This window comes from Ochotona princeps, chromosome 22 (genome assembly GCF_030435755.1).
Source record: "Ochotona princeps isolate mOchPri1 chromosome 22, mOchPri1.hap1, whole genome shotgun sequence".
Lineage (NCBI taxonomy): Eukaryota > Metazoa > Chordata > Mammalia > Lagomorpha > Ochotonidae > Ochotona > Ochotona princeps.
The window spans coordinates 24,177,658-24,201,440 of NC_080853.1; the positions used below are offsets into that span (position 1 = coordinate 24,177,658).

General features: G+C 47.0%; 1 protein-coding gene across 1 annotated transcript in view; it reads right to left on the bottom strand.

Annotated features, from left to right (window-relative positions):
* The window catches only part of CFAP61 (cilia and flagella associated protein 61), a 184,700-nt gene that overhangs the window by 102,593 nt on the left and 58,324 nt on the right, over positions 1 to 23,783 (bottom strand). Inside the window, exons 13-17 of the mRNA XM_058679390.1 lie at positions 22,085 to 22,224; positions 15,250 to 15,376; positions 13,317 to 13,394; positions 11,547 to 11,753; positions 6,435 to 6,569 (exon numbers count right to left, since the gene is read on the bottom strand). Of these exons, the coding sequence (XP_058535373.1) occupies positions 6,435 to 6,569; positions 11,547 to 11,753; positions 13,317 to 13,394; positions 15,250 to 15,376; positions 22,085 to 22,224 (687 nt within the window). The remainder of the gene's footprint in view (positions 1 to 6,434; positions 6,570 to 11,546; positions 11,754 to 13,316; positions 13,395 to 15,249; positions 15,377 to 22,084; positions 22,225 to 23,783) is intronic.

The following is a 23,783-nucleotide window of genomic DNA, read 5'->3' on the forward strand; positions in this document are numbered from 1 at the left end:
ACTTTGGAAATATGCTCAGTGAAAGATCTCTCTCATAAAATGATACATACCTGTCTGATCCTACTCGTATGAGGCATCCAGAACAGGTAAATTCATGGAGACAAAAGCAGATAACAGTGACTGCCTGGGGCAGGGGACAGGGACCCTGGAGGAAAACATAGTGCCTGGTGGCGGCCACAAGTTTGCTTTCTGGGTGACAAGCTGGTTCTAACGTTAGAGGACTGTGATGGTTGTGCACCTCTGTAAATTCATTAAAAACCATCAAATGCTGCAACCAAGAGAGGATGCGCTGTTGAATATATGTGTCTGATGCTGCACTGAAACTGTGGAGGGGGAGGAGAGACAGTCCTAGAATGTCTGTTCTAGAAAATGAAGTAAGATGTGACGTGGATTCGCAACAACACTGAGAGTGGTAAGTTACTTCTCTCAGTTTCTCTTACTGCAGAGCTCATGCTTGCCACACCAACTTCTAAGCTGACCAGGGAACAGTACTTCACTGGCATCCTGTCCGCTGGCTCCAGGTAAGCCTGGGGACACACTGCCCACGTGGGCCTCTCCCTGAGCACCTTCTAAGGACACCATGACCACCTGCACACTGGAGCTTAGTCTTAGCAATCTGTAATGTAAACTCCATACACAGGATCCTAATTTTTCCTTTTTGCTTTCCAAGTAGCTCCCTCCTCCCCTCTATAACTTTGGAAAAAATTTATAACAGGGACCATTTGGTGGCATAGTGCGTGCCACCATATGGGTGCCAGTTCAAGTCCTGGCTGTTCCACTTTTAATTCAGCTCCCTGCTTGTGGCCTGGCAAAGCAGCGAAGCATGGCCCAAAGCCTTGGGTCCCTGCACCATGTGGAAGACACAGAAGCTGCTGGCTCCTGGCTCCGGACTAGTCCAGCTTTGGCTGTTGTGGCCATTTAGGGAGTGAACCAATGGATGGAGGATTCTCCCTTTCTCTCCCTCTGGATCATTTTCAAGTAGAATAAATAAATTTAAAAAAATGAAAGAAAAAGTTTTATAATAAGAATCCTATACAAAACAGAGAATTTCCAATAGTAGTGGCCAAAAGCTGACCTGAGTGTACCCTTTGGGACCTAGACGGCTGTTCCTGCCGTGGTCAAGGTCAAAACCGAGAGCAGATGAAGTAGACAAGAGGAAAACTCCACTGTGCTTGAGGAAAGGCAGGGTTGTGGGTCACCATTTCGGGGATGTTGGCCTGGGACACTTGAAGAGATGTACCTTCTCTGCAGTTCGCTTTCCCGTATCAGCTCAGGACGGGAAGGCTCTGGGTTTTTTTTTTTTTTCCAGGCAGGAAAGGCTGTCTGCCAGGTTAAAGGTGGGGGACTGGGAAGCCGGAAGTGTGAGTCTGCAGCTCTGTCAAGAAACAGAACTTGTAACAGACTATCTGGGCCCACCTGCTTTGTTCGGGAACATTGAGGATGGTCACTGCAGTGTAGAGGCAACTGCAAGGGACTTCACAGAAGGTGGAATTAAAAGATGTTTGCTTTGGTGCAAAAACTGAGCAATCCATGCACTGTTTTTGCAATTGCACATTTTCCCCATGGACTTGGTGAAGGCCCCTCATCCGTACACATGCTCTTGTGAACATTATATGGGGCAGAGTCCCTGTGCTGGCCAGGGGAAGAGTCTCAGACTCACTAAAGCTGAAGGTATGGTTTTATTAAGAGGGAGAACTCTGATAACAAATGGGAATAACCCACCAGTCTGTCACTCATTTTGATATACAGTGTTTGAAGAACTGGGAAGGGGAGAAGGTAGGGAGGAAGAGATGTTGAAGCTTGGAGTGTCTGAAGGAAAACAAAAAATAGTGACAGAGAAAGAGAAAGACCACTAAGGAATTTCTGTCAATTATTCTAAGAATCTCACAGAAAAGGGGTCCCTGCAAATGGAAGAAAACGTGAGTCTTATGTGGAGCCCAAATGCATAGGAAACAGTGGAGAAGTGATTTGAAAGAGCAAACTTGACTGGCAACGGCAAGTTGAACTACGCTGGTATCAGTTCAAGGGAGCATCACCATGGTCACATGCCCGACGCTCAGGGCTCATGTGGGTTTTCATTTTTAGAAATGCCTGCTAAGGACTTGCTAAAGAGCTGGCTTTAAAAACACATCACACACCCCAAGCACAAATACAAGCAAGGGAAATCTAAGCGGGTGGGGGGGGGGGGGAGGAGAGGGGGGAGGGGAGGGCAGTGAAAGTTAGCAAGTTTAAGGAAGGGGTTGCGAAACAATTAAGCTGGGGGTGGGGGTATGGAATCCAGCAGGTGCTGGGAGAATAATGCAATTTCCTCAGGCAGCAGATGCACAAGTGAAACAGTATCCAGTAACAGTCCGTCAGATGGTAATTACAGCTGGACTGGGGAAGGACAGCCCAGATGAAAAGGGGCAATTCAGAGGGTAACTGAATGCCAGTGAGTGACATCTTCCAGAGGGATCACATACCAGGCCAGAGCTGGGCCAGCATTTAACTCCGAGAGGGGGGCTAAGTAAACCGTCATTTTCCTTTGTGGGAGGACAAAAGGGGCCAAGTGAGGGAGTGGGAGAACCAAAACGCACGGAATCCAAATGCAGGCCTCCAAAGAGCCCATTAGCCGAGATTTAATAGAGCATCACTAATAAACGGGCAGAAAGAAAATGACGACAGGGGCTGTTGATTCCTTTGGAAAGATGGTAGGCTGGTTTGGCCCCAAAAAATGTGAAGGAGGGGGGCTGGAGGAGAGGCGGAGTTTACGCGGTAATACTATGGCTGCCTCAAATCAAGATGAAGAACTGAAGCCATCCGTGTGGATGATGGGAGCACCTACCGATAAAAGACCACAGTTAGTGGCTGGCTTCACTTCTAAACAAGTTTTCTGGAGTTTGAATGTAACAGTGACTTACACTCCCAAGCCTGGAAGGAAAGCCACACCTGGGACACTAATACATATCCTCAAAACGCACAGCAGGTTCTCCTGAGCCTGGGCACCCCTGTTTGCCGTCTTTCACAGTTGATTCTGCAGCTAGACTGGAAGCTAGCTGGTGTGACAATCATGCTGAACCTCTGCAGGGGTTGAGAAAGAAAGAAAACGCAACTGGCCACACAGAACCACCCCCTAGGTCACGGAGTGCGTGGTACCTTGCTCCACAGCCTGTCAGTTCATCCAGTTTCTAAGCACCACACCCCTAGCCTCCACTGCAGTATGGATATGCCAGGGTGAGCTGTGATGATTCATTTATCAAACTTCATGGGTCCGTGAGAATGACACTCAGAATGTAAAAGCACACATGCGGATGAGGAATTCCAGCCCAGACAAGAACTGTCCAGCTCCATCCTGTTGATTATGGTCTTGGCCAGGACACAGCCCTGACTCTTCTGCATGAGTTTTCACTGGTCCACAGAGGTCGGGGCAGATACAAAGATGGATCTGTGGGGCTACCTCTGGAATGTGGGATGGAAATCATTGACCAAGTCCTGCTATGGAGTGGGCTGCCAACAAGCAGAAGCGATAGGGAAGGTGTTGTGAGTGAGACACACTGGTCACCCAGCCTGAGAATGAGCCAATGGGGTCTCAGAGTGGAGGACAGTGGGATTGGAGGGCACTCTTCCTGGCACATGTGTGTGCTGGGATGGGTTTCAGTCTCTGCTGCCTTGTGAGGGATTCAAACTGGCGACCCACTGAGATGAAAGCCTTTCTCTGCCATTACTCACGCCTGCAGTGATCCTGTTCCCTTGAAGATTGGCCTCCCAGATGAGTTCATGGAGTGCTCATTCTAAGAGGTTCTCAACAGGATAAAAGGTGGGGCCGTAGGTGGAGGGGGGCGGTGAGATGGGAAGCTTGAAAGGTGGGAGGATGGACATCACTTAGCAGTGCCAACCGCCCAACTCCGCAATAGTTAACCTGCCTAAGAATCTTACATTTAGGGTCATAGAGAAATCCCTTCTCTGGAAATTCCATTTGGCTCAAATTAGCGCAGATAAGTCAGTCTCAAAACATTATGGGTAACTAAAATGTCAAAACAGAGAAACAATGATTTTAATAGAATTTACCCTTTGAACTCCTGAATGGCTTGGCCTATCCCCGTGGGGATTAGAGCCTTCATAAGCCCTTTGTTGGAACTGTTCAAGGCCCTAATGAATTCAGTTATAAACCTGGCTTGCCCAGTCTACATCCTTTTTAACACCTCATCTGCAGACTGACCACCACAGGTAGCTGTCCAAGGTGCTGCCATAAGCACCAAAAACCCATGACAGCACCTTGCAGCAGGAGGCAAGCACACAGGAGAACCTTCTGCATGTCCTACCCAACAGTGCTCTTGTGCATCGCGCCTTTCTCCTTGAAGGAAGGGGTCAGCCACAAGAGGATGCCAATTTCAGAACCTTACCTGGATGTGATACTGAAGCAGCAACGCAGGCCTCCCTGTGGCATCACACACTTTTCCCTCCCAGCCCCTTCTCCTGGAAACAGTCTGGCTCTGTGGATGCCGTATTTCAATGACATGACTCACAAGCACTCTTAAGCCCGGTGAGCTTTCTCTGCATTAAACTTACGAACCTTGGCTCTCACTCCCAAAGATTCCACTTTGCAGAAATTTGCCAAGAGCATGCCTGTGGCCTAGAATGAAATGCCAGGCATCTGTAATCTGCTTCAAAATTGTGTGTAAGAAAGGGAAGTAGGTGAAGGCTAGGAGACCCCAAACTGGTCTAGAGTGAAAAATCATTGCAGTGGGACAGGGGGCATTTGGGAGTTTTGTGGGGGTGGGCCCACTTCCATGTGTGGTCTGGGACAGGTGCCCATGTGCCATAATGACTGGCCTATGGAGCTGGAAGGCAGTACAGACACTGACAGAAGCATCAGAAGTTCTCATGCTAATTTGAGAGGGTAATTTCATGCCTATTAAAACTAATAATGGAATAACTGGATTTGAAATCTGTCTTTGCTTTTGTATCTCATTTTCTCAGGAACTATTTTTTCCAACAAAACTATCAGTCTGTGATAGGTTGTACATTTTAAAAAATGATTCTGATTTACTCCTTTATTTGAAAGGTAGAGTTAAAGAGAGTGAGAGAGACAAAGATATTTCCCATCTACTAGCTAACTCTCTAGGTGAGTGTAACAGCCAGGGCTGGGCCAGGCAGAAGCTAGGAACCAGGAGATTCATCTGGGTCTCCAATGTTAGGTGGCAGGGCCCCAACAACATCTGCTTTCCCAGGCAAATTAGCAGGGAACATGCCAGGAAGTGGAGTAGCTGAGACCTGAATCAGTCGATGTCTGTGTTCCAGGTGGAAATGTACAGGACTACACAGTGGCAACCCCGTGATTACACATTAAAAGAAAAAAAAAGCAAGAGATGGTCCCTGGCCACAGAAGCTAGGCTCCCACCACCCTGCTACCTGTATGATTGGCATTTTCTAGAATAAAGAGTTGAGACTGGGGGAGCAAGAACTGCTGTTCGGTCCCAGTCTCTACTCAGATACACATATGTAACTGAAAAATAGCATCAGTGTAGTTTTTTTCTAATTTCACAAATAGAAAGATAAATGAAGGACTAGGAAGCTGTCACTGTCATACAGAGGACAGGCCTCGGGAAAGCGGCTCCTCCCTGGAGCTCCATGCGCAAGGTGCAGCCAGGGGACAGCGGACAGGAAGCCCCGGCCAGGATACTGTGAAGAAACTTGAAACTTTGCTTTTCTCCCCCTTTCTCTCATGGAGTTACGATAACTCATGGCCCAGCGAAAGTTTTGTTCTCTCTGATTTCTTTGTGTATGGAAACACAGCAAGCCCATGTGGCAGTCAACTCTCAAAAATAATAATAGTAACAATAATAATACTAACAATAAATCAGGGTTTCCTGTTCAGTTAACAGAAAATGGCTCAGTGCCTGCGTGCCTGGACATCTCCATCCAGAAACCACATCTGGATCATCTACAGCACTCCGCTTCCCCCTCCCCACTCCCGCTTCTCCCAGGCCAGCTAACACGTTTCTGTTCATCACACGTGCACCACCCCTCCCCCCACACACATACTTAGGACTCTTTAAAACACACACCTTCTGGGGTGGCAGCTTTGTCCTGGGAGTGGACGGCCATTTGCTGCCTTGAGAGCAAAGCACCAGTTTCAAAATGACTGGGAGTGGGGGCAGGGTGATTGGAAGGGGAAAGAGATGAAATGCTTGGGAGGGTGTGCCCACGGCGTCCCCCTGTGGGATCAATGTAGCTCACTTGTTTTAGGCTTGCTGGGAAATAACCACAGGCCACCGGCTGGTGTGTGAGGGGAGAGAGGGGAGGCCTTTGCTGAGGCTGCCTGTAAGGGTATGAGCGCCAGGTTCCCTGTAATTAAGAAGCAGCCTGCTCCTGCTAAGACACTGCTGCCACCCCATCTGCCGAGCCCGCAGGAGCTGGCACCGCGCCGCCCTGCCCGCCGCCCCACTACCCACCGGCTCCTTGGAGACCGCCTTTGATGGGGCGTTTATGCCAAGCTTTTCCAGGGGATAGACAATCTGTCGTCGTGGGCGAACGGGCACGAAGTAGTGCAGGGCAGATGTCAGCGAGTGGGCGTAGGGTTTCTGGAACTGAAAAGACAGCAATCTGTATTTTAGGGGAGAGAATGTCAGGGAGAGCGAGCGGCACAGATGGCCGCGTGCTGCTTTACAAATACAGAACCCTGCGCGTGGCCAAGTCAGGAGAGGGGAGGGGGGAGGAAAAAAAAACCCGGCAGATAAACAAACATACTCTTCGTGAGCGGAGGAATGAATTGTAGATAATGCCTGACACTAATGAAGATAATTACGAGAGTAATTACATTACTATCTCTGTGGGAATGACGGATAAACAAGTGGTTTGGTTTATGGGATTTTTCAGTACAAGTATTCTCCCCAGGAGGATACCCTTCTCAGCGGTGATCAGAGTCGGCTGGAGGCTGACCCCATTAAGCTGTGTTATCTGCGTCCTGTTAACCTTTGAGTGTTTGGCACGAGCTGGTTCTCAGAAGAGAAGCAGATAAAATGTCATCGAGGGGGCAGCTCCGAGCAGCTGCAAGAAGCTTCCTGGTTTGTGGAAGTGACTCCTGGAGATTCCAACCACTCGGCTGTTGGAAAAATGAGTGCCGTCAAGCAAACGGGTGGCCCTGGAAAGTGGACATGGGTGTGGGGCAAGAAGGGCACGCCACTTGCTCTTTACACTAAGTGATGAGCTGGTTTTCCGTTGAGTGAGACGGACTAGGATAAGCCATGTTTCAGGAAAACGCTTTAAATATTAGCTGTTTGCAGGTTGTTTTGAAGCTTGGCAGAGGACACTGATCCCAGTGATCTTCAGGTTTTGGGTGAAGCCAACTGGGAGCATTGCTGCTGTGCAGTCCCCAAGAGGATGCAGGCTGGCATTGTGGCGGAGCAGGCAAAGCCTCTATCAGGCAATGCTGACATCCCACTTCTACGATCCAACTGCCTGCTAACAGCCTGGGAAAAGCAGCGGAAAATCAACAATGTTCTTGGGTCCCTGCTAACTGAGAGACCTGGAAGAAGCTCCTGGCTCCTAGCTTTGGCCTGGCCTGGCCCTGGCCATTGCAACCTTCTGGGAACTAAACCAGCAGATGAAAGATCTGTCTCTTCCCACCCCACTCCCATCCCTCTTTCTGTAACTCTGACTTTCAAGTCAACAAACAAATCTTCAAAATAAATAAATAAATAAATAAATAAATAAATAAATAAATAAAGGTAAACTGAGCATCTCAAACTGATAGTCCATTTCCTGAAATGTAGGCTGGAAAGTACGGGAAGTAAAGTGGAACTGCGGGTGGATGGATCTTCACAGACAGCAAGGCTCAGGCAAGACGTGTCTATGCAGCCGCTCTGGGAACGGCCGAGGCATCCCCAGGGCCTCCCACCAGGGCTTCTGTAAACCTCCGCTGTTGACTTCACAACAGAGTCCAGAAATTCTGAGCCACTGTTCTGATTTTTTTAACTTTATGCATATTTCTTTATTTTCATCTATTTAAAGATCTAGTGCCACACACACACACGGAAGGATCATACATTTCCTGGTTCACTCTCTGAATGCCCCCAACATCCACGGCTGAGCTAGTCAGAGCCAGAAGCTGGTAACTCCATCCACATCCATCACATGCATGCCAGGGCCCAAGCCCGTGCACTGTGAGTTGCTGCCTCCCAGGATGAATTTGCAGGAATCTGGATCATCAGTGGAAACGCTGGGATTTGGACTAGCACTCTGATACAGATGTGTACATCCTAGGCTGTGGGTTAACCTGCTGTGTCACAACTTCCAGACTTCTGCCTTTGTGACTGTGAGTTGTCTTAGCAAGGCGTCCTCAGAAAATTCATGGAAAAATGCATATTATGAAAAAAAGATACATGGCTTTTAATTTTTCTGCAGCAAAATAATCTTTTAATGCCACTTTTTCACAGACCTTTTTTTTTTATTGTTTATTTATTTGAAATGCAGAGTTATCAAGACAGTGGGAGAGTGAGAGTGAGAATCTTCCATCTGTTGGTTCATGCTTCTAAATGACCACAGTGGCTGGGGACTGAACTGGAATGGGGCAAAACCAGGAGTTTCTTCCAGGTCTCCCATATGAGTGTAGGGACCCAAGAACTTGGCCCATCTTCCTCTGTTTTCCAGATGCCTTAGCAGGAAGCTACATCTGAAGTGGAGCAACAGGGACTCGAAATGGTACCCATGTGGGATGCCAGCAAGGCAGGCAGTTCTTAACCTGATATGCCACAAGGCTGATCCTCCACAAACCTTCATAAGTACCCTTGAACACCCACTTGCAGGGATGTGTGAAGAAAACTATCTGCATGAGTGCCAGCCAAAAAATTTCAGCTTCACTGCAGTCAACTGGGGACTTGACAGCCACATTTGGAAACCCAAAGGAACTAGTGCTTACACTTGTTTGAAATGTATATGTGCAAATCAACTGCAAGTGCAGACTGCAAGAAAATCTGTTTCCAAATGTTTTTCTAGCACCTACAATGTACAGCATAATATATTCTCCATTCTATACCACTGAAGTAATTATATGAATACTGTACAAGCTGCGTAAGACGTTGCTTTAATAGTAGACCAGACATGGATTCTCTCCAACCCAGTGCATTTAGGCAACATCATGAATAAAACCTAAGCATTCAATACCACACTCGGATGGTCACACAATTGGCATCTGGCCAAACACAAAAGTGAAATTAGGCAAGACCAGAGTTTTCCAGCAAAATTGATCTTTCTTATCTCATTAAGTTCAAATGAACAGCAACTGCATTGCTATCATGCTGCATTTACGGACAATATATTTATTTGAGAAAAAAGAGAGATCTCCAACTTGCTGGGTCACTCCTCATGACTACATGGCAAGGGCTGGAAATTTGGAACTCAGTCCAGGTCTCCTATGTGGGTGACAGGAACCTCATCACTTGAATCATCACCCCTGCCTCCCGGGGTCTGCAACAGCAAGAAGCTGAAGTCAAGAATGAAAGGCTATGTCAAACCAGGGTAGGGGGCGGGCCTGGTGGGGGTTATTATGGGTCGCTCTGACTAGGCTGCAGCTCCCACTGTTTTATGTGACGGCCGAGTATGTGCTGGGCAGAACCAGGTTGGACTGCAACACTCATTGGTTCCAGTGGAAGTCGGGGCTGAAAACAGAACCAACCCAGCAATTGCAACCACCAGCTGGTTGTGGTGATGGACTGTGCCGGGCCCTGTGCTTGCTAGCTAGCACAAGAATCTGGTCTGGGGATACCTCAAAGTTTCTTTGGGGATCCCCCCAATCGAAATGCTGGACTCAGAACCCTAGCCAAGGAAAGACAGAAGACAGAACAAGTCAATCAACCACCTCAGCTATATGTTGGCAATGAAAATACTGGGCAAATGGAGACTCTATGATGAACTATGTCAATCAGTGGATTCTTCAACGACCTCATTGTGCTTGGAGTGGCGAGACTGGCAGCGATTCATAACTGGTGAACTATCAAAACCACTTGAGCAAGTATCTCAGAGCATGCCCCACAGCCGGGACTTGGGGTGGGCGGGAAACCAGGTGGGGCTTCTCCCTCAATATCCCCCTTTACCTCAGATACATGAAGGAAACAATATGGACATAATAGTCTTACCCACTTCCCTATAGCCCTTGAACCTTTTTACCCTTTTTTCCTATGTAAAGATTATCAAAAATATAATTAAAAAAAAAAAAAAACAAAAAAAAAGATGTAAACAAATGGAAAAAAAAAATGAATGAAAGGGTAGTATGGAACCGAGGGATTCTACTGTAAGATGCCGGCATCTTAGATGACTTGTTAACTACTAGGCCAGACACCCTGTACTGCTCTTTGATTATAAGAAAAAATCCCCAGAGACTACATCTCACTGAAAATCTCATGTTTTTTTTTTCTTCCCTATTTTCTCCACAATGTTTCAAAATGCTTTTACTAAGACACATTGGCACATTGGCAAAATTATTGTTATATATATGTACAAACACACTTCAGACTGTTCAGTAACAAAATAATCAAATAAATAGAGGCTAGCATTGTGGCCCAGCAAGTTAGGACATTGCTGCTGCCAGCAATACCAACACATGAGAGCCTGTTTGAGTTCCAGCTGTTCCACTTCCAATCCAGCTCACTGCTAATGTGCCTGGGAAAGTTGCATAATTTGGCCCAAGTCATTGGCCCCTGCACCTAAGTGGGAAACCTGGATGAAGTTCCAGGCTCCTAGCTTTGGCCTGAGCCAGTCACAGTCATATGCCCATTTGAGGAGCGAGCCAGCAGATGGATATGTATGAATGTAGATGTGTGGTTAAGGAGAATGTGTGTGTGTTAGTGATTTCTAGGCACTGTGGGACCAGCTCTGAACAAGGCAAATGAGCATCTCACCCTTCATGGTCAAATATATCAGCTTAGCTAGGGAGGTGTGTAAAGGGGGTAAGGCAGGAAGACAACAGTGCTTGCTAGCTGTGCATGTAACAGAGCTACAGCAATGCGTGTTGATCACAACACTATCACTCCATGTAAGTGGAATAAGTACCCTATGGAGTGCCCGTGGTCTTCACTTACACAAAGGTTACAGTGAGATTGCATAGCTCCATCTCTATCCATCACTTTCATGGGGAACTTATAATACTTAGTTGGAATTCCAATGAGAGCCACACAAATCTTACAGAATGGAAACCATCTATCCTGTGGGCCCTTTACTCAAAGTCTCTCACTTCAGGAACACAGCAGGATCATTTTGGCACTCCACTGTAAGAAAAACCTGATTTTCATGCTTCTTACAAGCCTTTTTTGTTTTTTGCAAAGCTTTCAGTTTCTGTTTTGTCAATATGGAAAAGCCAACAAATTGTTCTATTAGTTATGTCATTTGTGATTGTCTTAGAAATTCAGAGCTTTCTGGGCTTTGTAGCATAAGAGAAAGGCCGAACTCCAGGGGCTCCTGAAAATCTAGGTCCCTGTTATAATCAAAACCCACCCAACAAGGAAGAGGCCACATGCAATCTCACACCCACAGGCACCCTGCTGGGAGACCGGGTCACCACACGTCCTCACCTTGCCTTCTCTGCTCTGTGGATAAATCGGGTAGTAGAGACATGACTTGTAGCCTAAACGAAGGATTTCCTTTAGAAAAAACTTGGTGTAGTGCCGGAAGATGGGGTTCAGGGCAAAGTGGTACAAGTGCCCATGCTCTTCTCGCTGGTGGTGACTGAAGTAGATGAAATCCTCAATGTTGTAGTGTGACCGGATGTACTCTATGTCCTACAGCGAGAGTCAAGGAAAGAGGTGTGAGACCAACTACACATGTGTTCTGCCACACGGCTAATCGCACTACTGTGCAACAATAGCAAGACAAGTGTGTTTCTCTCCCTCATTTACCACGTCGTTCTCACTGTTAGCTTGGTGCTTCCTGGACTCTCAGCCGTGTGGGAAAGTACCGACCCACAGTGCACACACCTGGCCTGGCACACAGCTTGGAGACGGCCATTCTGTGATGGACAATGTTTTTATGCAGTTGAAGCTAGTTTAGCGGGCTGGTAAGTATTTACATGTGAAAGGAAATCTGGGGCGCATGGATCCCAAAGGCCAAGGACTGGTCCCACCCTTGGTCGCCCCACACTGCCATGGGCACCAGGGGCTCATCTCTGCTGATCATGCATTGTTTTTGCCCTGTCCTGCTTCACCTCCCCACCCACCTCATCATGCACACTGCCTAGGGTGGGGAATGAGGGGTGCTATCCGAAGCGACAGTGACTCTCTCTCTGATGACAGGAAACTTCATTCCTGCCCACTGAGGACTGCAAATCACACGGAGTACACATATTTCAGAAACATCAGATCCTATAACAGACCAAAAAATACTGATGTCCATTTCTTCTTGTTTTCCACAGCGAAATTTTAAGAAGAGAAGCTTTAAGAAGAGAAATTGGGAGATGCACTGTGACATTTGTGACCAGGTCCCTCAAGCTCCCTGGCCTTCCCGGCTTCTGCTAGCAGGCACAGGGGAAATGAGGCTCAGGCTGTCCCGCCAGAGGTTGTGCCCACAGCAGAATTCCGATCATTTTTCAACCACAGTGACCCTGTAATGGCCTTGCCACCCTAGGACTTTCTTAATGATCCAGGAGACATCTCTTCCTGATAAAATGGAACCAGCAACAAGGAAAAACCTGACAGAGACCATTGCAAAGTCAAGAGCCAACAGAAGTGATCTGCCCAAAACAGAGATGGGTATGTGCAGCTAATTGCCCCTCCACCCCCAATTCCTTAAAATAAAAGCAACAACAATAGAAATAAACAAACAAAACCCAAAATGCTTTTTTGAAATCGTGGAGACACGCTGCAGTGGGGAGGATGGGGAGGGCAAAAAAACGCAAGGCAGTTCTACCTTGCAGACAGCTTTGCCTGGCAAGGAAAACTTGACCCCCTAGGCTAATCCTTTCTGGAGGTCAGTGAGTACAAGGAGAGGCACTGGAAAGGATAAATGCCTAATGATAGTAGCCCGGCGGAGTGACCAAATGGCAGACACACTCACACACTGGCATGCACATGTTTAAGTATACACAAAGTGGATGACTGCTTGAGTGATTGCTTGAGTTTTCAGGGTGAGGAAGTTTCCTCCATTCTTTGCAACATTTTACTCATTTTAGCCTGCAAAAAATAACCAAAAGGTTTCCAAATGGGATGCAAGCAATGCTTATGACTACATGCTTCAAAGGGGGGGAGCCTCCACTCTGAGGAAGCACAGGACCTGCAGAGGGGGCACAGCATGCCCACTCCTGAGGTGCCAGGCACCACCCAGAGACCAAGGTTAATCTCGCCACTTACCATTTCGTTTCTGATCACAGCAATGCCAACAATTTCTTCTGCAACTTCGGCCACGAATGCCTGCAGAGGTGTTCCATCCTGAAAAAATAATTATGCATTTGGAGATCCCTACACAAACATCACTCCCCACACGTTTGCCAGCTATCCGCAGTGGTTTTTACCACTAATTGCAAAATGGCAATGACAGAGCCAGCATCTACCAGGATGGTCTTTGAACACAGTGCCTTCCCTGTGGGTCCCGTCCATCGGCACTCTGAGGTCAGTTCTGCTGTTGCATCTGCTTTGTGTATGAGCAAACAAGGCTTGGGAGGCTGAGCAACTTGCCCAGAGACCCTGCTGCCACCTGTATGTGTAAGAGTGTGTACATATCGAGTTCCACACGTGCTGGTAACTGTGTAGCTGTGTGTATGTGCAGTCCTGTAGGATCGCAGCACCCGTCATAGGGATAGGCACCTCTCCAGTCCTGACACAGCATCCCTGGGCTAACTTTTCACAGCCATGTTCAGCTCCATCCCGGGCTTTGAAGTTCAAGACAACAAACAATCTGCTTCGCATTCCTAACATGTGGTTCTAATGGCTTCATCTCAGAAGCCATCTAGGTGAAACCACACAGTACATACAGGAGTTGGCTTTTCTTGCTCTGGAGCACTTTTCTGGAGACACAAACACAGGTGACACTTGTCACTACTGAGTAGTACTGCTTGGCACGCATATGCTACCACGCAGCCACTCACCTGCTGAAGAGAACCTGGGCCAATCTATGTCCAAGGTCTCACTTCTCTAGAATGAATGCCTTGCAGGCTGGCACTGTGGCACTGTGGCACAGTGGGCAGCACTGCGTAGAGGTGCTGTTTCACATTTTAGCTGTTCCACCTTCCTGCCCAGCTCCCTGCTAAGCTGGCTGGGAGCGCAGCAGAGGATGGCCCAAGTGGTTGGATCCCTGCACCCACATGGGAGACCTGGAAGTTGTTGGCTCCTGACGTGAGCTCTGCCCATTCCTGATCATTAAGGCCATTTGAGGAGTAAACCAGAGGATGGAAGATCTCTCCCTCTCTTTCTCCCTCTTTCTCTGTAAACTCTGCCTTTCAAATAAATGGATAGATCCTGGGTTGGCTCTGTGGTATAGCAATTCTAAGCCTCCACCTGCAGTGCCAGCAGTCCACAGTGGCATTGGTTCGAGTCCCACTGGGTACACTTCTGATCCAGCTCTCTTCTAATGAGCTGGGAAAGCAGCAGAGGATGGCACAAGTCCCTGGGCCTTGTAGCCATGTAGAAGATCCGGAAGAAGCTGACTGGCCCAGCTCTGGCCGTTGTGGTCATTTGGGAAGAGAACCAGTGGATGGATGATCTCTTGCTTTCTCTTTCTTTCCTTCTCTCTAAAATTCGACCTTTCAAATAAAAACAAATTTCTCAAAATTAACAAACAAATGCATAAACCTTAAAAAAAAAAAAAAAAAAAGAGGAACAAACACCCTGGAGTGTAACTTCTAGGTCTCAGACCTTTTTTTTTTAAAGATTTATTTATTTTTATTACAAAGGCAGATATACAGAGAGGAGGAGAGATAGAGAGGAAGATCTTCTGTCCGATGATTCACTCCCCAAGTGAGCCGCAACGGCCGGTGCGCGCTGATCCGAAGCCGGGAACCTGGAACCGCTTCCGGGTCTCCCACGCGGGTGCAGTGTCCCAAAGCTTTGGGCCATCCTCGACTGCTTTCCCAGGACACAAGCAGGGAGCTGGATGGGAAGTGGAGCTGCCGGGATTAGAACCGGCGCCCATATGGGATCCCGGGGCGTTCAAGGCGAGGACTTTAGCCGCTAGGCCATGCCGTCGGGCCGGTCTCAGGCTTTTAAAGGAGTATCCAACAGCCACCCTTGAGACCACCAGAGAACCACCAGATGCTCCCATGTTGGGCTGCGCCCAGCAGGTGCTTACAGGATCTCGGCGAGCCTCGTTGTATTGGGCCAGATCTTCCAGGAGGCTCCTGCTCAGCAGGAGGGTCCTGACAAGGTTTTCCACACCAGGAGTATCCCTCAGGGCAGCCAGTCTTATTTCAATGGACCTGCAGCAGTAGACAAGCACATTGCCTTTTTAGGTTACAGCACTGAATGACATATTCTCCCCAACATGGAGACAGAATTGTAAGATATTATTACACGTACATAAAATACTATCCAGCAACATGCATGAGGACTCTGTAAACAGTTCATAGAAAATGGAATCAAAGGAAAAATTTATTTTTGCTGTCCACATTTTTGAAACCCATGCACTGTTTTGTAACACGATGACCTTTTTAGTGAATTTTCTGAACACCTCATATGCATCTATAGATTTTTTTTTTGCACAAAAACAGACTTTTCTTTCAATTCTGCTTCCCACAAACTTTTTGAAAACCCTATCTGTATAAAGCAGTGAGGCTTGATTAACTTTGGAAGTCATTTGTTTCATTCTAGAAACGCTGGAAACACATTCACAACTGCAAAATGTAACTTAAAAGTCACTGACAATACCATGAATCATTAAAGACGACACAGTGATACCTCAAGTGCATTTAATTAAAAATGTTCACCATCGTGCTTTATTCCATATTTATTCCGTTTGTAGAGCCCACAACTTCCCCAGATGTATAAGCAGCGTTAAGAAATTACACTGAGTTCATGACTGTGTGCCTGGGGGAGCTGTCCAGAGGTGCCTGCTCAAAGGGCCTCACACTGCAGATTTGATGTTCTGAGATCACTGCCTTAGTCCATAATAATCTTATCCTTGATTTTGAGGGGATTTTTTTTTATTGGAAAGGCAGATTTACAGAGAGGAAATACAGAGAGAAAGATTTTCTGTCCATTAGTTCATTCTTCAAATGGCTACAATGGCCAAAGCTTCTTCTGGGTCTCCCACGTGGGTCCTATGTGGGTTGTTGGGTTGGAAGTAGAGCAGCCAGGACTAGAACAAGTGCCTATATGGGATGTTGGTACTTGAAGATGGAGGATTAGTCATGTTGAATCATTGCACAGGTCCCTGATTTTGAGTTTTTGAGTGAAATTGAGTGAGCATGGCCTGAAACTTGGAGCCTTGACTCTTGCAACCCTTCTCATCTCTCACTGTCTCTGTGTGATAGCTTCCCTCCTGCCTGCTCTGTGTTCCAGATACTGTGGGTTTCACAGGGCTTCTTTCCCCCTACTGCCACCTCCTTCTAGCAGAATGACAAGTGGGTTGCCCGGACTGGGGGCTGAAGGTGAGGGTCTGCCAGGCCATCAATCATCAGTGCAGTTCTGTACATGGAGCATGGAGAGGGATTGGGGTCAGGCACAGGCTCCCGGAGCCTCTGCTCACAACACAGGGTGACTGGACCCAACCTAGGAAGCCAGGGAAGTGATGTTATTCAGCCATACACTGGGTGTGGGCCTCTTGTCTACTTCCCATCCGGATGTCAGTGTGCTGCAAGCCCTTGGAGCTGGCCTGTCTGCTGAGGGTTGGGACAGAGGGCACATGGGAGGGAATGCCCATTTCCCAGCCCAGGTCAGAGCCCCACACTTTCATTGTGTAATCGGTTTCACAGGTTATGTATCTGGTTTTGCACTGAATTCTCTCTCTTCATTCATTATGAACTAAATAAGCACAGTGACACTCTTTCTAAGGTTGACAAAGTACAATAACCTGAACTATTTCTAATCAAGGAATTATCAGTGCAGAAATTTGAAAGCATGTTTCCTTAATTGCAAAGAACAATCTACATCTATAATGACTGGGTTAAAAAGATGATGTAAATGCACATATATAAAGACAACACCATAAGTGTACAACTTCAGAACATCTGTGTAGAGTTATAACAGGAATTTGACTAACTAACCATCATACTGGTAGAATTCAACATCTCTCTCTCTCTTCAAACCTGGCATCAGACAAAAGATTTTAAAACCCTGCAGGGAATTTAGATTAGTTCAATCCAAATCCATCCCCCAAGTGAGATCTAGAAGTCTTCTCTACTATATCATACCACCTACAGTTCCATCCTTCCAGGGATCTGGGCCCAAACTCAGCCTCCTCTTGCCTTAAACTAAATAAGCAGCCCACGATGTCTTTACTGGCTGGCAATGGTGGTATTAGCCTGTATGTCCGCAATGGCCTCTAACAGCAGACGCTTTTCACTTGGCTCAGAGAGCAGAGTGTAGGTTGCCCCCAGGAGACCTTTTCCTTTGTCTGCAGGCTCCAAGGCAAGGTGCCTGTTGTACACTCTGCTGCCTCTACTATCAGGCTCCAGCAACAGCAGCCTTCTTGTTTTGGCTTTAACTGGAATGAGATCAGGGAGGGGATCTACAGCCAAAAAAAAAAAAAAAACCCTGAAAGATTACAAAAATTATCAGAAGCACAGTGACAGGTGTATGTTCTGGCTGTTTTGATGTCGTATTTGAAGAGCATTAGGAAAGTGAATGGAGTCAAGGGTGGCATTCCCCTGTGCGTCCATCCAAAGGAGACGGTGCTTATTGCTGAACTGCTGGCAGCCAGCTGTTCCTTACCTAGGCTCCTAATCATAAAGAGGAGGGATATTTACTAAGAATCTGTGAAAATGGCACCAACACCTACCATGACACTGGATCACATTGGATCACATAAGCAGCCAAGAAAACAAGTTGCCTTCTGATGTGGAACGCCTGCAGAAGACGGTGGCTACATGGGCATGCATACCTGATGCCCACCTTCCCAGACCAGGCACCTGGCACGACTGTTTGATGCCGACCTTTTCAACTCCAAGACAAATGAGATAAGACACCTACAAGTTGCCATGTGTGGTGTGGTCAGGTTGTTTTGCAAGAAAACAAAGTGGAATGAATTTTTGATATTAATACATGCTAACAAAATTAAACTGAGTCTACTGAAATCTAAAGGTGTGACCTATGCAATGGGCTCATGCAGCACCTGTGGAATCCTCATTTCATCTTACACAGGCAAATAAAGCAGTACAGGCAAAACCACAAATTTTTTTTAAATGATGTTTCTATTGGGTTCTATCCAAGGATTGTGACTGAAAGCAGATGGGGCAGAGTACTGACATCACTAGAATATTCTATGTAACAAAATGGGCTTCCAAGAGGTGTCAGTGAACAGTAAACACGGAAAACAAACACCTTGAGGGGAAGGTGTTTGTTTAGAGGCCAACCACCCCAGGGCCTTTGCTGGGCTAAGATGACAACGGGCTGTATCATTTAACTCACTAGTATTCAGTTATAGAAAATAACTTTCAGCACAAAAGATATTAGTTGGAGGAATAATTCAGCACAGTTGGGAAGGGCAGCCAGATGGAGGGAGTGGCCAGGGCACTCCAAGGTGTTCTTTGCTGGTGAGTCAGCAAGAGGATGCCAATGGGAAGATTCAGAATGGGCACGTGGCAGGAAACAAAACGGAAGCCTTTACACCACCCACTGACATTACATTGAGTGGGAAACATCCTAGAGATCATGCTGTGAAGTCAAAGTGTTTATAAAAAAAAAGTAGGGGATGGCAGAGGAAGGGAAGGGAAAGGAGAGGAAGGAAAGAGAGGAGGCAAAGAAGAACAGAAGGGAAGATCTGTATGGTGCCATTTCAGACTAATCCTCTGCTTGTACAGCTGGCATCCTATACGGGCACTGGTTCACAACCCAGCTGCTCCACTTCCCATCCAGCTCCCTGTTGATAGCCTGGGAAAGTAGCAGGGGATGGCCTGAGTTCTTGGACCCAGAAGAAGTTCCTGGTTGCTGGTTTCAGCTCAGCCTAGCTCTGGTGTCTGTGGCCACTGGGGAGTGGTCCAACAGATGGAAGATTCCTCTCTCTCTCTCTGTGTAACTCTTTCAACACTTTTAACTTTGTGTATTATCTACTGATCATCAGTAGATGTTCTCATCTTAGGAGCAAATGGTGCTGGACCGAGGGAGGGGACCCTGTGCGTGGACTCTGTTGACAGAAGAAGTAGCCACCCTAACACTGGAATGAGTTATTTGTCCCAGTAGTCACCAGCATGGCCTGAGGGCAGATGACTGACACAAATATAATTTCCCGAGGGAAGAAGAACGAAATTAGGTGTGAGACCAGACATGAGGTCATGAAATTTAAAGCAACCAAATTTAAGAGCAGGAACCATTCATTCCAAATGTCAAACGAAGTGAAGCAAAAAACTGCGAAGCATGAGACCCATTTATTTCTTTATTTTTAATTATGGGATTAAAAAAATATATCACAGGTGTTGAAGCCCCACACCTTCCCAGCAACCGCCTCTCCTGTGTGGCTGGGAGGTTGGCAGCTCCTCTTCCGGCTTAGGTCTTCAATCCTCTCACCCCTGGATTCTCCACACCTGCCCTCCTCTGCTGCACATGAGAGGGCACCTTCCTCTGCTCCAACTGGGGCACAGGTCACAAGAGACCAAGGTTTCTGGGTCTTCCCTCCCTTCCTCTCCCTGGCACTCCGAATGAGGCCAGCACGTAGACACTGTCAGGGCTCTGGGTTTCAGCTGCTGAATAAGAGCAGCAGTGAGGGCCTCTGGGAAAGAACAGTCCCCACGGGCCAGTGCTCTCTTGCTCACAGGCACAGTGCTGTGAGCCTGCACCCCAGCAGACCGCTCGCTGCGAGTGTGATGGAAGCCAGCTCTGGAATGGTGTGGATGTGGGAGCAGGCAGCGGGGAGAGCCACAGGCCCAAGACCCAGGACAATGAAGATCTTTCAGCCTTTCTTGTCTTCAGGCTTCCTACCTGAGTGAGCCAAGGACTTCCTGATGGCTGAAGTCACTGTGAGTTGGGGTTCGTTCCATTTCCAAGTGAAAGCACCCTCACTGTCAATCGACATTTTAAACATGTAAAAGGATGCTGCAGTTGTAGCACAGCAGCTTAAGCAGCCACTGGTTTGAGTCCCAGAGCTGGCATCCCATATGAGTTCAGGCTGCAGTCCCAGCTGCTCCACTTTCAATCCAGCTACCAGCTGACCTGGAAAGCAGCAGCAGATGGCTCCAGCACTTCGGTCCCTGTCATCTTTGTGCCAGATCCAGTGGAGTTCCAAATTTCTGCCTATGTCCTGGTCCAGACCCAGCCAATGGCAGCCATTTGGGGAGTGAACCAGAGGACAGAAGATATGTCTCTCTCTGTGCAGGAGATCATTTTCAAATACTGCTTTATATACTGATTTTTTTGGTTTGATTTTTTGTTTGTTTAGCCTACACTGAACATTTGTTGACTATCAAGTACTCTGAGTCATTAACGTTTTCTTGCTTTTGCAAATAGAGGGTATGATCACTACTTTAAAAATTCACAGAGCATTAGTTTTCACATGCATTCTGATTTATTTCTTAGATTTCAAGCAATGGTGCTGAAGGTCAAAGGTATAAACTATTTTAGCGTTCTTTTGAAATGTCATGAAATGACACTGTAACACATTAGAATTAAGCATTTCTACATTTTAATTCTTGCCAATTGACCAAAATCGATGTCTTCTTATTGCTTCACTTTCTTCTGATTAGGCAACCAAGATTTTTAAATACCTGTGGACTTATGACTTCAGGCATGTGCAGTCTGGCTTTGCTCTGTTAGATCTCCTACTTGGGTGGTGAGTGAGTCCTTAAAGTTCTTGCTGTACCAGATATACCACTCTTTTACCTGCAGTAACTACTGTAAACATCCCTGTTAGGTCCCGGTGCAATGACTTGGTGGTTAAATCTTCACCTTGCACGCGCCAGGATCCCCTATGGGCACCAGTTCATGTCCTGGCTGCTCCACTTCCCATCTAGCTCCCTGCTCGTGGCCTGGGAAAGCTGTAGAGGATGGCCCAATGCCTTGGGACCCTGCACTAATGTGGGAGACCTGGAAGAGGCTCCTGGCTCTGGATCCGCTCAGCTCTGGCCACTGAGGCCATTTGGGAAGTGTACTAGTGGATGGAAGGTCTTTCTATCTCTCCTTATCTCCATAAAGCTGACCTACCTTTTCAATAAATAAATAGATAAATAAATAGATAAACAAACAAATCTTAACCAAAAAAATCCCTGTTGGTTACTTTTGAGTGTGGTCAAAAACTTTAAAAGGCAAGGAAGATCTTCATTTTTTTCTTTTCATCATTTAGAAACCTACTGGGACATGATAAGACAAATCTTGCACGATCGTCCTACAGTGCTCCATATACACATCTTCCCCACAGACCTTCCTCTAACTGGACCAAACCTCCCAACAACACACACCCCTGTTGCTGGCTCCTCCTGTCTCGGCTGGCTGCAGTTTTACACTTGTGTGGAACAGGCTGCTCACCCTTCTACTCCCAGAAACGGCAAACACAATCTAGCACTGTGGATATATGTTCTAAGTTTTTATGGTTTCAATATTTGCATCTGCCTCTTTAATCCCCTGGGAATCTATTTTACTGTCGAGCATTTTTAAAGCATCTGTCTTCAGTTCGTGCCATCACTGACAAACTAATATTTCCTCTCCCCTTGATTGGGACACGTACCTTGTCGTGATGCATGTAGACACATGTGTAAATCCATGGGTCTCTCATGCTGCACTGCACTCGGTCAACTGGGCACACTTTGGGATCTGTCTGATTATGCCAGAGCCGTGCTATTTCTTAGCATGTCCCAGGACACATCTATTCTTCATCTTACTCTTTCCCTGCATGCACTAGTTAAAACCATGTGATCAAGTCCTTTGCTCAGAATAAAAAGCAATTTCCAAAGCAAATGATTCACTTAGGATGGGCATGAATGCCTGTGCCTTTCTGTCTCACTGCCAGTTATGCTAGTTTGGCCACACATGTGCCTGCTTACTTGAGCAATCCAGCCCTACTGAAGACATAGAGATCCTGCTGGAGGGTGCAGCTGTCGAAGGGCACGGCCTTCACGAAGTTCTGGATGAGGTTGAATTCCGGGGTGAGGGGGGGCAGAGAAATGATGCAGAAGTTCTTGTCCTAACAACAGCCAAAAACCAGACACACAGAAAACATCATGTCATTTGCCAATAAACCAACTGCTGCCCTCATAGACCGAGGAAGACGCAAGCAGAAAGCACTGAGGAAGGACAGGACACTCGGACTAAACTAAACATCTCTCCTGTGAGTTGGAAAGCACAGCAAATTCAAGGAGATGATACAAGGATATGGTGAAAATCTCTAACTGAGGCCTCAGTGAGCAACCTTTCCAAACTTGCAGAAGGTTGCTTGCTACACGAAGGCCATCTGCACTTATGAATTCGTTTGCATGCACTAGTTAAAGCCAATAGTGAATTCGTTTGCATCACCAGGTAGCAGGTATCCTATCAAGAGTGCGCGTCCTATCAAGAGTCACCTTACGCTGGCAGCAGTCCCCACTCTGAGAGATGAGAGGGTGGCACTCCAGGACCTGGCTAGCTCTAAAATCTTGCCTTTTTCCACAAATGGATGTGTGTGGCTTTTATCATGACCTGGGTCCCACTTGGGCTAACAGATCAATGGAAGGTTTGAACCCTGGCACTGGGCTTGGTCAGCAGGTACAGGTCCTGACAGGTGCTATGGACCGGCCAGACTCACACGCTCCCCTGTGGTGACCAATGGCCGCATCTGGCCACTGGGCATTTGGACTACAGCACGTGTGACTGAGAAACTGAATGTTGAATTTTGGGTCACTTGCATTCACTTAAATTTTATTGGACTTGTGTGAATCTACTTATTGAACCTGGCATCTGAAATCTACCAAAGTCAACCATCAACTTTATGAAATCTAAATACAGGGTGAAGGTTGCTGAAACTTAGCACCTGAACTGATCTAAAACCACACTGGTTTCCAAAGACTGAGTGTATCAGAAAAGGAATAGCACAGAGTGGCTCGAGACTCCTTGCTGCAGATCACACATTTAAATTTGGGACACACTGAGTTGGACATTATTAGCATGAACTGCATCGGTTCCTCGTTCCTGTGTTTTCACACAGTGGAGGGAAGGACCGTTGTGTGCACAGTCAGGGCTCCTACTCTAGGCTGTCTGCATGTCTCACAGCCTCTCGAGCCTCAGCCAGGTCTCCACAGGTCCCACACAGGCAGCCTGCTCTTCCCGGAGTTAATTTGTCCCTTTGGGATCTCACCTTCCCTTGAACCCTGTAAAGACATTAACCTGTGTTAATCCAAAACCCTGGGGATGTTTGTGCAACCCAGAGGGAGTGAATCATTGTTCGACTTCATCTCCCTTCTTCCTAGCAAAATAATGTGATCCTTTCTGGGGACCTTGAGAGCCAAGCTGCTGAAGCGACTGGAGCTGACAACATGGACTGGGGGCCAAGTCTCCCCCGGCATCCTCTGGGAGGGGAAGACTTCCACTAATGAGTCCCTTCAAGTTGGATTTGAAGGATTAAGGATGAAGTAACGCAGGTATTTTGTTCCTGTTTCATGTGCCCCCAAAACGGGCAGAATTAAAATATAAACAGATCTTTCATATGTCTGTAAAGCCAACTCCACTTTTAAAATGCCGAAACTTTGAAATAAAAATGAATTAAACCTA